The 18,242-nt window shown below is 39.0% G+C and overlaps 1 protein-coding gene across 3 annotated transcripts in view; it reads left to right on the top strand.

Annotated features, from left to right (window-relative positions):
- Positions 1 to 18,242, top strand: part of sbf2 (SET binding factor 2) — a 269,232-nt gene that overhangs the window by 228,379 nt on the left and 22,611 nt on the right. For 2 of the 3 annotated variants that reach the window (XM_061882963.1, XM_061882982.1), the window contains 15 exons: positions 543 to 814; positions 2,410 to 2,582; positions 2,830 to 2,903; positions 6,120 to 6,315; positions 6,445 to 6,572; positions 6,688 to 6,863; positions 7,048 to 7,181; positions 7,600 to 7,801; positions 7,951 to 8,147; positions 8,247 to 8,387; positions 11,004 to 11,087; positions 12,257 to 12,331; positions 14,156 to 14,334; positions 14,402 to 14,578; positions 14,782 to 14,883. In XM_061882963.1, the coding sequence (XP_061738947.1) occupies positions 543 to 814; positions 2,410 to 2,582; positions 2,830 to 2,903; positions 6,120 to 6,315; positions 6,445 to 6,572; positions 6,688 to 6,863; positions 7,048 to 7,181; positions 7,600 to 7,801; positions 7,951 to 8,147; positions 8,247 to 8,387; positions 11,004 to 11,087; positions 12,257 to 12,331; positions 14,156 to 14,334; positions 14,402 to 14,578; positions 14,782 to 14,883 (2,310 nt within the window). The remainder of the gene's footprint in view (positions 1 to 542; positions 815 to 2,409; positions 2,583 to 2,829; positions 2,904 to 6,119; positions 6,316 to 6,444; positions 6,573 to 6,687; positions 6,864 to 7,047; positions 7,182 to 7,599; positions 7,802 to 7,950; positions 8,148 to 8,246; positions 8,388 to 11,003; positions 11,088 to 12,256; positions 12,332 to 14,155; positions 14,335 to 14,401; positions 14,579 to 14,781; positions 14,884 to 18,242) is intronic. The other variant, XM_061882974.1, reaches the window with a different exon arrangement.

Genomic DNA, 18,242 nt, shown 5'->3' on the forward strand with positions numbered 1-18,242 from the left:
AAGGAGCAGTGTGAGAAGTAATGCATTTGGATGACATAAGACATCCCCCTAAACCTGGCCGCTCTAAACATTACTGTTTAGAGAGGGCTTTAGGTTTGTTCTAATCATTGATCCTTTGGATTAGACATGTTAAGAAACATAAGTTGTTTAGTTCTCTGATAAAAATAGAATAAAAAGGATGATGTGTTTTATTTATCTAAATATATTTTTTACTTGTTTACAACAAAACTACGGAAGAATTTGAAGCATTTGAGTGTCGCATTTCAAACAATCTAGCTTTGTAAGTTAATTGCTTAATTAACAAAAGCAGACATGTAATAATACACTACTTTCAACTGTTTCATACTGATCAACTATCTGATTTAGTAATAGCAGCAAGTATCAGAGTCCAGAGCCCGATTGTAGCTGGGATAGGCGCCAGCGCCCCCCGCGACCCCAAAAGGAAATAAGCGGTAGAAAATGGATGGATGGATGGATGGATGGATGGATGGATGGTTGGATGGATGGATCAGAGTCCAAAAAAATTACATTGAACATTTCAGGAAGTGGCCACAGTGCCTGCGGCGGACAGAGGAGAGAATCAGACGGCTATGGACCTGGCTGCCGAGCAGCTGCGCTTGTGGCCAAGTCTGAGCAAAGACAAGCAGCAGGAGCTGGTGAAGAACGAGGAGAGCACCGTGTTCAGCCAGGCCATCCACTATGCCAGCCTCATGGTCTACCTTCTTGTTCCTTTGGACACAAGCAAGAACAAATTGCTTCGCAACACGCCTGCCAATGATTGGGAAAGCGGAAGCAACAGCATCGTTACCAACAGGTCAGCATAAAAAGGTTTCACTAGCTGAGGTCTAGTGCATTGGTGATTTTAAAGTATTATTGAGTATGTTGAGATTTGAGTACCTATTGAAGTTTAATATATAAATTATGTCAGTGTATTAGGTATTTTAAGAGCATAGGAAGTATTTATAAATGTTTGAAAGCTGTATAGAGTCTATGAGGGGCTTATAAAGACATAAAATTATTTTAATATTCATATAACTCTTTAAAAAAAAGTGTCCCTTCTTTGCAAAAATCCTTACCATGGTGGGATCCTAAACATAACCTCTGCGATTATTAAAAATCAGAATCAGAAATCAGAAATTCTTTCTTAATCCCCAAGGAGAAATTAAGAAAATTAAGAGGAAACACTGTATGTTATTTTGTGATTTTAAATTGATGTGTTGAACTGATATGTAATGTGTTGTGTCTCCAATCACTGGTTGCTGTACAGCAGAAGTATTGAGTATTGTTGAATACATGTAAGATACATCCATCATTGTTATTTAGAAGAGGTCTTAACAGTAATATCTCCTGGTTTGGATGGGTATGTGTTCCTATGTCAAAGTGATGAGAAGTATGTATTTGGGTGGAGGTAATGGAAGTCACTCTCGTGTGCCAAATGGTACTCAATATGTTTTCCGTGTCCTGTTTGCTTTCAGTCTGAGCTGCTCTCGAGACATTGCTACTACACAAAATACCGCAACCTTCTGCCCTTTGGATGTCATCAATAAACCTGTTCTGTACTGAGCCCAAACCAAACAATTACTCGGATTTCTCCTGTGCACTGGGAAATAAATGTTTTTGAAAAGGCTAGTTTGTTGCCAAAAACACTCAGGAGAACACAATGTTTGCATATTGGGTGCGTGGTATTTACAGTTTCTTCCCCAAGATGTCAGTATTTGATTCTGAAAACTCCCTAAAGATGTAACCTTTTATTATTTCTTTAAAATTTAAGTGAGGACAGCTAAGAATTTGTTTATGTATATATTTGCTCTTACCGGTATTTGTTTTTAGGGCCCGAGCAGTGGCCCTAAAAACAAGGGTCCTTTTGAAATTGTTGTGTTTTTTTTAGGATTGTTATTATCCTTCCCGTTTCAACGACTTTTTGAAGCCCTTAGCATGCTTTTTCATTTTAACTCCAAACGTGTTGGTTTTTAAGGACATTTGGACCCTGCCACTCACTAGTGAGGATTTAAGATGGCAGTTTACTTAATGAGAAACATTTCCAACGGACAATAGATTAATCCCAGCAATACACATCATAAAAATTGTTTAACTTGCTAGAATATAAAGACAATACAACATACATCCATAAACGTGGATGCATTTGCAAAAGTGCAATATATTTATCTGTACAGTAATATATTTATGTATTTCTACACCTTATTGCTTTTTTATACGAACATGAGCTAATACAACAAAAATCTGTGCTTATCTGTACTGTAAAGTTCAAATTTGAATAACAATTAAAAGGAAGTTTAAGTCTAGTCTACATGTCCCATGTGCCAGGCTCGCTGCTAATATTTGTCAACACAGCTCCTGCTTCTCCCCTTGGATATGCATGCTTTTCATCACATCATTTACCATTTATAGCATCGCCGGCAGCGTTGCTGAGAGCTTTGACACGGAAAGTGGGTTTGAGGAATCGGAGAACAGCGACGTGGCCAACTCCGTTGTCAGATTTGTGGCTCGCTTCATTGACAAAGTGTGTACAGAGAGCGGTGTAACCCAGGAACACATCAAGAACCTCCACAGCATGATCCCAGGTATGTCACGCACCGTGTTCATTCACGCAGCTGCTGTCCTAATTCCCTCAGCTTTGTGCAGTATAACTCCTGCTGGTGTGTATTCTCAGTAACACCTCTGAGCTGATTAACTCGTGTTAAATGTCCTTAAATCCTCTAAATACACACTGGTTGTGTGACTATATGTAAGTACATGTTCCTGTACCCCTTCTGTGTGTGCACTGGTATGCTGGCTGCCAGGTAATAGACCTTATCCTCTGACCCACAGGCATAGTTGCCATGCAAATAGAGGCTCTTGAGGCAGTTCACAGGGAGAGCAGGAGATTACCACCCATTCAGAAGGTGAGAAATACTCAATATTGCATGGCGTGACCCTGGAAATGTCTTCGATAAATATACTAGTAAAGCATTTTATGAAATGTGGCTCAGTCTGAACCAATTCTCCTAAGAATGCCCCAACACAATTATATACTATAAAAAAAAAATAAAAAAGACAAAATTAAGAAAAATACATTAATGTATCATACAGCAACCAACAAGAAGAGTATGGATATCCAAAAGAAATGTTTCCAACATCAGGCAAAATAAATCGAGAGTACTAGTAAAGTGGGAATCAAGATAGATTAAATAAACTGGTGTTAAATAAATCTCACTAATACCACACAGTTGTGAAGTCAACATTTTAGATTTTATTCTGTTTCCTGCGAGTGTGCAGCAAGTTAAAGAGTGTGTTCTTGTAAATATGTGACTCTTTATTTTGATCCCTGCTGTACTTTTACTATTCCTGCCAATGCATGGTAATCCTTGTTGAACGCACTTGTACACACAGACAAACAGCACCCCAGCACTGCCTTGCGACCAACCTGGAAGCTGTGGTGAGCTGTCTGCTGAACTTTGTGGCTCATTCCAAGCTGGATTGCTAGCTGCAAGAAGCATGCCAAATACTAAAAAGTATCCAAACAACAATAACACCGGCCTCTTGACAAGTCAGAGTATTTACAATGGTAGCACTGATTTTTTAAAACAAAATGCAAGGAATGCATTTAATATGCAATCTAATACCTCTTTAAAACCTCGGGCCGGATTTGAACAGGGTTATTGGACCAATGTTCAACTCTAGCAAGTTCAAACTGAGTGAATCAGCAAGAGGATATCTCGGGGTCCCGTTTAACTCTTTGAATGAGAGTGATTGGCGTTGCTTAACACATTCAATGGGCAACTGACTGTACTATGTAAACACAGAATGTGAACAACAGGGTAAGCTGGGACAGTTGTCTTTTTCTCCGTTCACACTAAGGGCCTGATCTACTACGATCCAAATAACGCGCTCAGCAGCATGTGGAAACTATAACATTTTGTGTACTGTTAGTGGGCATGTTGCGTGTTTTCTACTAAGACCGCATGTATAATTGATAACAAGTGCAAAAGTTATTTAAATTAAGTTTTTGTCTGTACTACCGGCTAGATGTGGGAATCTTTGGGCACCTCACAATTTGATTCAGATTCTTCGGGGTGACTATTTGATTTTGAAGCAATTCTCAATTCAACACAATTTGTTATATACTGTATTATTTGATGTATAAATTTAATACAACCTTTTCAAAAACCTCCTCTTGGCTGCTGTTGTATGACATAGACGCGCAGTGTTGGCCTAAAAAACATATTTTTATTTTTTTTTTAATTATATTTTACTTAAAAAAATCAGAGAATATTAGTTAATCAAATTATTAACTAATATTCTGTGACAAATGTTAGTTTGTCACATCTATTTGAAAATAAAACAACTCCAACCTAATCTTATCTTTACAATACTTTAGAAATTTACAATTGAGAAGACATACAAATACAAAACTAAACATTTTATAAAAGCAACTGTATCAGTAATAATATTAATATTAGTTGTCAAATGTTTTTAATCAGAACATATCTTCTTAAAAAGTGTGTATTTATTAATATTTTTTTAAATAAATTCTCAAAAATTATGGATTGATTTAGAATCAGAATTGGTACCGGGCCGCAGAATAATTTTTTACTCATTTTTATTTTAAAAAATAAATTAATTAATTAATTTTAAAAAATTGTTTTTGTTTTTTTTTCTTTGTCATGAAAAAGGGACGTTTTTGTCATGGATAAGGAAGGTTTTTGTGGTTGGTGCACTAATTGTAAGTGTATATTGTGTTTTTTATGTTGTTTTAATTAAAAAAAATTTTTAAAAATATATATTTTTTTATTTTTTATAAAAATGAGTAAAAAATTCTTCTGCGGCCCGGTACCAATCGGGCCACGGCTCGGTACCAATCTGTAAGATGAAGGCTTCTCTTTCTAGCTGTCTTTGCAGCGTGATCTCCTCTTCTTCTCACAGTCATGTAGGCGTAACTGTCAGTTTGCACATAAACGCAAAATAGCGCCACCCACTACAGTTTTAGTCTAAATCATATTGTATGTGTTAAATGATTATATTTGCATTATATCTTCCAATATTCTGGGCGCTCTGATAACCAACATATATTCTACATATTAATGAACACAGACGCGCTAAAATAATTGCGCTCTCTATTTTGCTCACTTAAGAGGCGCAATCCTCTGCGCACAAGCTTTGTAGATCTACGCGTGCGCTATCAAGTTTGCACATGTTTGGCAAACCTTTAGTAGATCAGGCCTTTAGTCAAGGAATATAACATAAAATTACGCAACCCTGGCATATATTAATGAAAAATACAACAGTCGAAAACTCATGACAGAGTTATGAGACTGGTTCTAAAGCTGCTTTGATCCCAACACAAGCTGGTTAGTGTGTCAGTGTGACAAGCCTGCATGCTATAAAAACTACCCATCAGGTACTTCACTTTATATTTTAGATTTTTATGTTGGTGAATGCTTGAGGGTTTTCTATTTGGCTGCTAAGGTGCTGAATGTGTTATTTGCAGCAATATATGAATTAACCTCAAGTAATAGGCAAAACAATGAATGCCTGCAGCTTACAAAATAAATAAACTAAAATGTATTTCATTTGCAGTCAAGTAACTGAGCATGCGAAATAGCCCATATTTTTAAGTGGGTTAAGATGTTTTTTAATTATTTAATTAGATTTATTTTGAAATTACATGATAAAATAAAATTACAATGTCATGAATTTTTGCATGCCTCTTGTCAAGTTGTTTTGAATTGCTATCCAAGGCGTTGTATGCTTGCTTGTTTTTTGAAGGTGACTTGCATGTGAAGCTAAAACACATCAAACATTGACTTGCCGTTATAATTATTTTGAAGCATTTGCAATACTGAAGTTTTCAGCTGATGCATGCGCTATAAAGACAAAAGTATTTGGACATGTGATCATTGCACCGACACAAAGCAAAAAGTGATGAACAGGTAGTTAGTTAGTCCTCCTTTTATCGCTTAAATGTCTTTTTTGGGGGGAATACTTACTGTGTGCGTGTTTTTGTCTGTATAGTGTATGTTTCTACTCTTGATACTATAATTCTAGACTACAGGAATCAACATCGAGGAACATTTTGTTGGGTTTTTGGGGTTTATTTTTTTCACATGTCTTCCTATCAGCCTAAAATTCTACGTCCAGCGCTGCTTCCTGGAGAGGAGTTTGTGTCAGAGGGGCTAAGGGTCCTTCTGGATTCTGATGGCAGGGACGAAGCCACCGGAGGCCTACTGGGGGGGCCACACATCCTACCAGCAGAAGGAGCACTTTTCCTCACTACATACCGCATCATCTTCAAAGGCATCCCCCATGACCCACTAGGTAATTTCACTATGTATTCTTTTGTGATACAAAAAAGCATCATCAAATACTATTGCAGAATAATATGGTAAAATACAGTCATGTGAGGCTCTGCTGCTTGAAGTACCTGAGCCTTGGTTGTGTGTTCAGTGGGGGAGCAGGCAGTGGTCCGAGCTTTCCCAGTATCCACCTTGGCCAAAGAAAAGAAGATCAGCATCCAGAACCAGCTGCAGCAGAATATGCAAGAAGGTCTCCAGCTCCGCTCTGCATCATTTCAGGTCAACACACTACATGTTTCTCCTTATTTTACCACAATTTACATACACAGCACTATGCATAAATATTGTTCTGCTCTTGCTTGTTTAGGAAATGTTTGTTTAAAATGTGTTGCAGTTAATAAAGGTGGCTTTCGATGAAGAGGTGAGCTCTGAAGTGGTCGAGATGTTCAGGAAGCACCTGCAGAGGATCCGCTACCCACAATCCATCTTTAGCTCCTTTGCATTTGCTGCAGGGCAAACTCAGCCTCAGCTTATCCTTCCAAAGCAAAAAGAGAGGAACACTGGCTTTAGGTTTGTGGTTTATCTCCACCAACTCATAGGATTGTCAAGTATTTTACAAAACTGAATGTGCATTCCAGTAGGGAATCGAATTTGAAAATCTGTTACTGTTTTAGCTCAGCTAGAGGTTGTGGACAGTTTTTATGTGTGGAAAAACATGTAAATTGAGTTGCTGTCTGCTGTGTTGTCCCGGCAGAACGCTTTCCAAAACTATTGTCAAGGGAGCCAAAAGAGCCAGCAAGATCACAATGGGTCGTGGAAGCCAGACCACACTAAAGAGGAATGACAGAGGAAGCAGAATGACTTGGCATGACGAGGATGACGTTTCAAGTAAGAGGGCTAGTGCATGTAAATACAATGGACATGAGAATGGATTTTAATACTGATAGGGAAAATGTAATTTGTTGAGATTGATGTTATATTTTTTCTAACTGTTTTTAATCGTTTTGGAGAATTTCTTAGAATGTTCTACACTTGTTTATGATGTCCTTTCGCGCTTCAGACTGAAAATCTGGACTGAATCAATAGTGCCCCTGGGGGAGGCAGCCAAGTAGTGCCCTCCATTTTGCCACAGTGTCTTCAATTTGGGACTCATCAACAATCAATTCCATGCAATTGAAATAATTATTGATGATCAATTAATGTATTATACCCATCTCCAATACATACTTATATGATTCATGTTTTTGAAATACATATATTGATGTTGAAATGTTAGCATCAGTGCAATATTTTCTTTCTTCTTCAGTATCAGATGATGGAGAGCCACCACCCAGCAGCACTTTGAGAGCATCTGAGAAGTCCACCATGGAGCAGCTGGTGGAGCAGTCTTGTTTCCGTGACTACCAGCGACTAGGCTTCGGCACGATCACAGCCAGCTCATCCCGCTCCAAGTCGGGCGAACAGTTTAGAATCACAGCTGTCAATAGGCTTTATTCACTCTGTTGCAGGTACGCCACCTCCACGCCAAATGTCCAATGACAAGTCCTCTGTAACGTTACAGACAAGTGTTTGGCTTGTTAAATAAAGTTAAAACCAAACCTGTTACACATACGCTGCTCTGTATTACTCTCCTGAGTTGTATTTGCTTTTGACTCAGTTACCCAGGGCTACTGGTGGTTCCCCAGGCCATACAAGACAGCAGTTTACACAAGGTGGCACGTTGCTACAGACACAACCGTCTGCCAGTTGTGTGTTGGAAACATCCCCACACTAAAGCTGTGCTGCTCCGCTCAGGAGGCTTCCATGGCAAGAGTGTCGTGGGCTTGTTTAAGTCACAGAACCCCTCTTCAACAGGTAAAACTGAGGTTCAATGTATGCAAGAGATGCAAATATATTGCCTTTTTTAATGCAAAATGTGTTTTCGTCCAAATGACAAACTGTGTTCTAAACCAGCGCCTGCATCGTCATCTGATTCATCCAGTAGCCTTGAACAAGAGAAGTACCTGCAAGCCATCCTCAACTCCATCCCTATTTACTTCAAGATGAACGGCCATGACTCGCTGTCTAACCGCTCCATCATAGGCCTTTCACCAGGTATTCTTTATGCATGGTTATTTCTTTTGATAACCACTTCTAGCCTCAACTTTCCCCCACGTCATATCTAAAGATACAAATATTAAGCTTTACTTATGTTGTTTACCTGTGTTTGATTGGTGACCAGTCAGCTGGGATAGGAATAAAGAATAAGCTGTATTTGCAGTGCGCCATTTAGTGGAACTGAACAATAAGGCACCAATTGGAAGACAAAAACACAGGCAGCAATAAACAATAAAATGTATCATCCTGTTCATGCATTTTGTTGTTGTCACTGACAAAGAAACAATTAAATTGGGATGAACAGGCAACCGGTGTCTTTGAAACTTTCTGTGCAATCATTTAAAGAAAATGGCCATTGCCATAATCTTCAGAGTTGTATTTTTAGAGCCTGTGGGGCAGATGTCATATCGCATGACTGCTGGCCACTTCCACCTGACCGGAATGTGTGTGTGCGTGCGTGTTGTGGTAAAAACTTTTTTTCCATGGCTAAGAGTTTGACTGCTGACTTGAACTTTTTTCCAGAATTATTTTTGTTTACTCTTGGCTTTGTCATCATTGTTTTCCCTGATGTGTTTTGGCCGGTCAATGCTTATTTTATACCTAATTATTGTTTGTGTTTGATTGCGTGTGAGTTTTTGACAATGAGTCAGTGTCAAATAAAAAGGGTAGCTGATATTTAGTAGAATATGGAAGGAAACGTGTACAATAAATGGTTATGCAAGAATTACAGGTCACCATTCAACCCACTCATCTCCTGAGACTTTGCAAAGATAATGTTTTTGTTTTGCTCTCAGTACAAACCCCGTTTCCATATGAGTCGGGAAATTGTGTTAGATGTAAATATAAATGGAATACAATGATTTGCAAATCATTTTCAACCCATATTCAGTTGAATATGCTACAAAGAAAACATATTTGATGTTCAAACTGATAAACTTTTTTTTGCAAATAATCATTAACTTTAGAATTTGATCCCAGAAACACGTGACAAAGAAGTTGGGAATGGTGGCAATAAATACTGATAAAGTTGAGGAATGCTCATCAAACACTTATTTGGAAAATCCCACAGGTGTTCATACATGTGGGTGCCATGAGTGAGTTTTAAAACAGCTTCCCAGAAAATGCTCAGTCTTTCACAAGAAAGGATGGGGAAAGGTACACCCCTTTGTCCACAACTGCGTGAGCAAATAGTCAAACAGTTTAAGAACAACGTTTCTCAAACTGCAATTGCAAGAATTAGGGATTTCAACATCCACGGTCCATAATATCATCAAAAGGTTCAGAGAATCTGGAGAAATCACTCCACATAAGTGGCATGGCCGGAAACCAACATTGAATGACCGTGATATTCGATCCCTCAGACGGCACTGTATCAAAAACCGACATCAATCTCTAAAGGATATCACCACATGGGCTCAGGAACACTTCAGAAAACCACTGTCACTAAATTCCGTTCGTCGCTACATCTGTACGTGCAAGTTAAAGCTCTACTATGCAAAGCGAAAGCCATTTATCAACAACATCCAGAAACGTCGCCAGCTTCTCTGGGCCCGAGATCATCTAAGATGGACTGATGCAAAGTGGAAACGTCTTCTGTGGTCTGACGAGTCCACATTTGAAATTGTTTTTGGAAATATTCGACATCGTGTCATCCGGACCAAAGGGGAAGCGAACCATCAAGACTGTTATCGACGCAAAGTTCAAAAGCCACCATCTGTGATGGTATGGGGGTGCATTAGTGCCCAAGGCATGGGTAACTTACATTTCTGTGGAGGCACCATTAATGCTAAAAGTACATACAGGTTTTGGAACAACATATGCTGCCATCTAAGCGCCGTCTTTTTCATGGACGCCCCTGCTTATTTCAGCAAGACAATGCCAAGCCACATTCAGCACGTGTTACAACAGCGTGGCTTCGTAAAAAAAGAGTGTGGGTACTTTCCTGGCCCGCCTGCAGTCCAGACCTGTCTCCCATCGAAAATGTGTGGCGCATTATGAAGCGCAAAATACGACAGTGGAGACCCCGGACTATTGAACGACTAAAGCTCTACATGAAACAAGAATGAGAAAGAATTCCACTTTCAAAGCTTCAACAATTAGTTTCCTCGGTTCCCAAACGTTTATCGAGTGTTGTTAAAAGAAAAGGGGATGTAACACAGTGGTGAACATGCCCTTTCCCAACTACTTTGGCACATGTTGCTGCCATGAAATTCCAAGTTAACTATTATTTTCCCAAAAAAAATAAAGTTTATGAGTTTGAACATCAAATATCTTGTCTTTGTAGTGCATTCAATTGAATATGGGTTGAAAAGGATTTGGAAATCATTGTATTCTGTTTATATTTACATCTAACACAATTTCCCAACTCCTATGGAAACGGGGTTTGTACAAGCAAATACTTTTAACGTTTGAGACATTTAAGCCATATCTGATTTGGTTTAGGCAGCATATTGAACATTCATATTAGTGCAGTATTTGTCACTTGCTGATAACAAGAGAATACTGTACATTTGACGTCATGCCTTTTGGCTTGTGCCAAATGGAAAATAACAATGTTGGCTTGTGTTTGTATTCACCTTCTTGCATAATGCGCGAATGTTATGTCCGTCCTAGGCAGCGAAAGGAGAACATCCAGAATGCCAAAGATGACTCCAGTCCATTTAGACATCCCATTTTCAAACAGCTTTACCAGAGGAGGTGAGTGTCACAGAATGTTCTAAATTAAACACCCGTATTGGACTTACAGCTGCATTACATAATGTGCATTTTTAGGAGTGATCAAACAATATTTGTAAAAACTTGAGTTTCCGGATTGTAACTATAGTTTCAGAGGGCTCCTGTATTTTGCTTGCATCATTTTGGCAAAGGAGTATTACTGTTGATGTCATCACAGATATGTGAAGCTTCCAGAGGAGTACTGAATGTTTTGTCTTGGCTTAATGGCTTTATGCTTAGTGTCGATGCATGTCTGCGAAGTTAGTCACTGTTTCAGAGCAAGGGTAATGAAAAAAAATGTTCAGACTAATTCTTAAGTACGGGGAAGATCACATATATGTTTAAGTGTTGCCTTTGTTAACCTCCAAGAATGCTTGCCATGCCAAGAAAATGTCAAAAATTAATGAGTTTCATTTAGCTTACATTTTACAAACTTGTGAAATAGGTCATCATGTTGCCTAATTCTCCCAACACATTCTTTTTCAAATCCAAACTGACCGTTCCAAAGGTGGCGGTAACTTTAATCACGGCAGTAGGATACAGTACACAGTCTACTTTCAAATTAATGGCCACATTCCTGCATTAGTTCCTTGTAAATTGCCAGTGTGACCTTTCAAAATATGTAGCCCCATTCCAGAGCAATTTTAATGTGTGCCTGACATAGCGACTCAGGAAAAATGAAGCAAACAAGGGTGAGCGTATGAGATTACTTTTAAGAAAGCTTGAAGTAGTATTTCTAAATTGGTTTTACTATATGTTGAAGAAAGCTTCCAAACTAAATAATCCTATAAGCCACCAGACAAGCATGCATGTTGCAGCATTAAATATGTTACCAGTTCTGTAAAGTTTAGTTCATAGTGAGATTTGCCTTAAAAAAAACCTGCATATAAAACAGTTAAATTTTAACCTGTGTGAAGACTGTAACATCACATCTATAACATAGGCTCATTACTATACGGACAATAATTTCCATGCATGCTGACAGTCATTCTTTGACTCATAAAATTGAAGGGTTGACATTTTAAGCTTCAGCTGTAACGCTCCATTAAATCATGCATGACCATATGTGGGGTGTCAAGCTCAAATGTTTATATGACATTGACATTATTTTCCATGTTCATCTTGACCACCTCTACACAACCCCCACCCAGTGCTTGAGTACAGAGATAAACTATTCACTCACTCAAACCAAAAACCTACCAGTAAGGAGTGCATCCACAACCAAGGTAGAGTGAATCTGCCTCGCCTCCCTTTCTTCTTTAAGCGCTCCGTCTCATTATGACACTTCATCATCTTTTCTCTCTCAAACTAACCAGACCCTGGGCATATCGCCATTCTCAAAACTCCCTCTGAGCCACTAATGACTAAACATCACTGGAGTGAAAGAGTGCACCTCTTGAAGCTGCGTTTTTTCACAAACCAAAGTGGTCGTTCTGATCTGGCCCTATCCATGGCTAATGTGTTGGCTCAGCACGGCCAACTGTGGTCAGTTGGAAGCCAAGTGCAGAGTGCGGCGTAAAAGGAAGCAGTTTATCCTGGTAGACCATCATGAATAAACATTAATTGAGGCACCTCTGATCGTGCAAGCAGTTTAGTGAAGACAGCCTGAATAAAGTGTAAATATAACTGCAAAGGAATAACTCATTGTAGTCCTTGCAGCAATGCAATTGGGTAATAAACACTGATTGGTTGTAGGATTTATCTATCAATCTTCCTGTCCTGGATGATTGTTAGATTGACAGCTACTTCGGAATGGTATCCAAAATGTTTTTGGTCAGCATTCTTGTAACAATTTTGAATTTTTTTTTTTAAGGGATTTGGACTCTACTTGTTATTTGATAAAATGAGAATGTTTCATAACTTTGGACTTTTTAATTTTACAGTATCTGTTAGTTTACCTTAAATCTTAATTCTTTATTTTACCAGGAAATGTCTCAGTTCTCTCTTTGAACAGTTAGGGGAATGTCCTTCATTGTTGATATGATTTTTCACAAAGCAAGCTCCAATATGTAGATATGGCAAGCTATCATGATTAACCTTACAATACTATTACCGATATGCTTGAGCCGAGTATTGTTTTTTTCTGCTAAACACTTACTTCTCCGTTCCTTGTGAGAGGTGAGATTGAAAAAATGTAATAAAATTTCAATGGGACTCCTATTTAAAGTGAATAGAAGTATTTGTATTCCACATATTAGTAATACTCTGCATGAGTCCTGCTGTTTTCATAATGTCTTTATCACCAAACGTGGCTATGTTGGCCTGTTTTCAACTCCCTACCCGGAATTCGGCTTCATCTCCTGTCTCCGAATTTATTATTGGTTGACTCTGACTTGCTATCTATTAATGTTACACCAATAGCTCTTATATTTTTCTACACCCACTGGCACATCTGTGCCAATAATGATAACATTTTAAATGCACTCCTGGCTTAACATACTAGATTGCGCTATTGCTCTTTGTACTCTGGTTAAATTATGCTGAAAAATATAAACTATGAAGATTTGTTTATTTTTGTTTCACGCCTATCAAACACAGCCATATCGAGATATTATCCTTTTCGTGAACCATGTATTTGTTATGGTATTGTATCGTGAGGTTCCCTGATTTTCTCAGCCCCAATTTTCACTGCTCGGTATGATGGTCAAGATCTTAATACATTTTACTGTTTGTATAGGATAAAATAAAGGCTGAAGTTGAATTTTAGAAGTAGGAATTACTGCATGGGAAAGCTCCTTCTTCTTAGTGTGAGTTTTCGAACACTTCGCTTGCTGTTTTAGAGAAACTTCTAGATTTGTTGACATGCTTAAAAAAACAATCCTTCGCTCCCTGCTTCTAATCCACCACTGCCTATTTCATGGTACAAACTGCTTAAAGAATGAAGGTGTTTACACAATCGCTTGTGCTGCTGTGCATGCAAACGGCATCTGCATGTGTTGTTCATCACTCAGTCTTAGTTTGTTTGACAGCATGTGTACATCACAGGCATTTCAACGGGACAGCGTGTGTTATGTGTGCTCTGAGTTTTATTTGCGTCTGTGTGTTTGCAGGCATGTGGGCCAGCCTGCGTTCCAGCAGCAGGCTCAGTCAGCACACATCCACAGTGGATGTGGGTGCTAGACTGGCAGGGAAAGATTTAGCGCCCCCTGCAGGGAGTAACAGTCTACAGGCTCAATTACTCAAACGGCAAACTGCCTTCTACATTTTTGGAGAAAAGTCGCATTTAAGGGTAAGAGACAGAGTTTGCTTGGTTTGAACTTGTTTTACCAAAGCAGTTGGTGATGAAATGTGTGCAGAGCCTCAGAGTAGACCCTTCTTTCAACTGTGAGCTTGTGCCAGTGGACTTTGCAGACATCAGGCAAGTGAAAAGCTCCTTTAAGAAGCTGCTGAGGGCCTGCGCTCCCAGTGCCAACTCTTCAGACTCTGAGGATACCTTCCTCAAAGCTGTGGAAGACTCTGAATGGATCCTGCAGGTGACAAAGCCCACATATAAAACAACATAGTCTTCTATTGAAATGTACAATATTTCGCACCATTCTGCACTCATCAAGCCTTTCTCATGTTTGACTCTGAGCAGTCGTTAGACAGAAATATGCTTAATTGATCCTGTTAAAAAGTAACAAAAAAAAATGATTTACTGCTGGAGTAAACTGCTCATATGGCTTTTTTGTCACAGCTTCACAATATTCTGCAGCTGGCTCTTATTCTAGTGGAGCTCCTGGACAGCCGCTCATCTGTACTGCTCAGTTTGGAGGAAGGCTGGGACATCACTACACAAGTAAGAACATACAAAAATACTTATTTCTTCTTCCTAAATAAGCCAACATGTAGAGACACAGAGTAAGGATACCATTCCCATCAAACTTTATTAAAGTTAGAAAATTGGCACATTAAGAAACCAAAGCAGACAGTTGTTGTCATTTATTTTCACATCAGACAACATCTCCACTGTTTGCCATATCAATGCTAACTAAATATGCTACTTTTCTTGGCACCCACCATTCAGATATAATTACACAGTTGTAACTCTCAGATTGAACATAGTTCCTTTTCGCCCGATCCCCCTCCATTTTGTTTGCGAAATAACAGAAACCCTTGTCTGGTGTTTGAGTCTGTGGGACCCGTTTTAATTTTTTGTTAAAAAAAAATGATACAATTAATACATTTTTCAAAGTGAGTCTCACTGACTTTGGCTCATTTTCTTTGAAGAACATATATCAGAATACACATTTAATGATCACACACCATACACCCACCCTATACATTTATATTACATAGAAGATGTTCGGGTCCACTGGACCCGGGGCTAGTAGAAGTGTGGAAATCGATGGTCTGTGTACCACACGCACGCACCCACCCACCCGCACGCACACACACGCACACAAACAGCAGGCCTAGACAGGAGAAGGACAAAGAGTAGGTACACAGAACATCAGAGGGTCAAATGTGCGAGAAAATGAGAGCAAACAATGTTGCAACCTTGTGTGGGAACTGCAGGTGCATAAGCACAAATGAAGAATCCCTGTGGAACGCAGAAACTGGAGGAGAAATTTTCAGTGCAACGTTCATATTGTTGTTACTCAGCCAGCGTTTGTGGGTCTGATGGACCCATTGCATTGTGTGGCTTTTAATGCCTCACAATCAAACACTTTTATGTTAAAATAACAACAAAAGTAACCAAAAAGTAACAACAATATAATAAAATAACAACAATAAAGTAACAACAATATGAACATTACACAAGGGTTGAACTAAATTAGCCACTGCTAATATTGCGCTGTCTAAATTAACACTGTTAACTTTAATAATGAAGGTGTAATGTATGCTCGTGGAAGTGATTACATTTTTTGTACGTTCCTAATTGTCACGTGTAAAAAGAGGTTAACCACTGCAAAGCATAAAAACAACAACACGGTACCTTAACTTTGACAATGCATATGCTGATGCTCGTCGTTTTCTGATTTGAGTTTCTTTGTGTACAGTAAATTCTGGTGTCTTTTATTGTTCTCTAAAAATCCTTTGTTGAGGCTATTGTAATAGTTATCGCAAAAAAAGTAAAGCCACACGTAGCTATTTTGACGCTCGGAATTGAGGTCTTGTGCAGTATACTGACAATGCATGCATGTCAGTGAGGCATAATTATCCTAAAATATTCTGAAGTTTCCATCATATTTGGAACAAATGAAAAAGAAGACCTTAGCCATTTCAAAGAAACTCAAGAGCTGTTTCTTTCATTTGTGTAGTGCTTGGCTTTCTCTGAATATTACATTCCCAAACAGAGCACAAAATTCCCCCCAAATCCCCGCATGATAAGATTAAGAGTCAAAAGACATATCGAAGGTCTTACTTCACCTAATATGGGCCTTGTATGAATCATAAATGTGTTTTCTCTGCTCATCTTCCAGTTGTTTATGTCACTGTTGAAGTGATCATGCAATGATGGATTATGTGAAGCTTTGAGGGTTCCATGGCATGTAAACGATTGTCAGCATCCTTTCATTGTCCGTGTTTCATCAGCGCTCATTGTTCATTTTTTTCATGTTGTGCACACTTTGTTAGCTTGTCCATCAATGTGTTTAGAAGGTGCCTAAAGTCTCGGGCTGCTGTTTAAAGCACAATTTGTGGACGTCTTATGCCAGGCACGTGTTGGGCCTGAGGCGCTCTCTATCCACGGGCTCTATCTCACCAGGTTCTGATCAGGCCTGTGCAGACAAATGGAGTCCATATGCTCTGGCTGCTTCCATGGGCCATAGACACCCAGCAGACAGGAAACGACTTTCTTTCCTGCCTCTTTTTTGTGTCAGTGCTCTAACCATTTGCCTCCTTTCTCTTTCACTGTTTCTCCTCTCGAACATCTTCTCCATGTCCTGTAGTTTGTCTGTAATCAAAGTTTCTCTTTCTCTACCAGTCAGGGTGGGATGTTCTATAAAGCCTACATGGAAGCCATTACCTCTTTTCTTGCCCACTCATTCCATCAATGTCAGGGCTCATTAGTAGCGTTGGAGGTGACAAGGGCAAAAAAAGCTGTCTAAACATGTTGCATGTTTGGGCAAGTGGAACTAACCTGTTATATAAGTGGTAATTAATAACAGATGATCAGATTGACATCAAAATCACATTAAAGGCTGATGTATACATGTTATGTATGACTAATACAGTATGTAGTACTGCTTTGTCACATTCTTTGCTTCGTGTCTTCTGTGTGCGGGAATGGGTATGTTATTCTATTCTAAAATGCTTAAACAGCAAATTTGCAGTTAGTGGTAAATATTTCAAATGGTTTTACTTTTAATCTGATACTTCTGGTGTCTTGAAAGTGGTTGTTTTCAACTTGCTCACACTGGCCTGGGTCGATAGTCAATGAATCAAACAATGAATGAAAATAGGCTAAAAAAAATGTTCTTTCCTTGTCTCCTGCTTCTAAACAGGGTGCAAGAGGGTTCACTCTGTTCACTCTAAGCACGTTTGTTCACTAGCAGAATTTAATAAATAGTGTAATTCTACTGGTCAGTCATCTACTATCTTTGTTTTCATGGCTGGAGGCGGGGCTGCTAGCTTAACAGGATGCACAAACCAGCTCTTGGCCTTGTGGTTAGAGTGTCCACCCTGAGACTGGAAGGTTGTGAGTTCAAAGACTATAAAAATGGGACCCACTGCCTCCCTACTTGGCACTCAGCATCAAGGGTTGGAATTGGGGGTTAAATCACCAAATGATTCCCGAGCACAGTGCACGCTGCTGCTCACTGCTCCTCTCACCTCCCAGAGGGTGAACATGGGGATGTGTCAAATGCAGAAGACACATTTCACCACACCTAGTGTGTGTATGACAATCTTTGGGACTTAAACTTTAACGGAGCGAGCCTCACTCATCGCTAGTGACAAGGACTACAAAAATTGGGAGGAAAAAATGTGATTGCAAAGCCAAATTGATATTTTGGCTTCAAACCAAATAAGCAAGATGAGCTCATCAACACTGACGAACAAGCGAATATGCAAAATACAAAGTTATGGCAGTATAAACAAATCAACAAAACAAACCAACAGAACCAGTTTTCCAACTTTGGGGGAAAAAACTACACTTTGAGATAATCAACCGGACCATAGATTAAACGTCCATTTTATTTTTATTGTTTACTC

This window comes from Nerophis ophidion, linkage group LG02 (assembly GCF_033978795.1).
Source record: "Nerophis ophidion isolate RoL-2023_Sa linkage group LG02, RoL_Noph_v1.0, whole genome shotgun sequence".
Taxonomy (NCBI): Eukaryota; Metazoa; Chordata; class Actinopteri; order Syngnathiformes; family Syngnathidae; genus Nerophis; species Nerophis ophidion.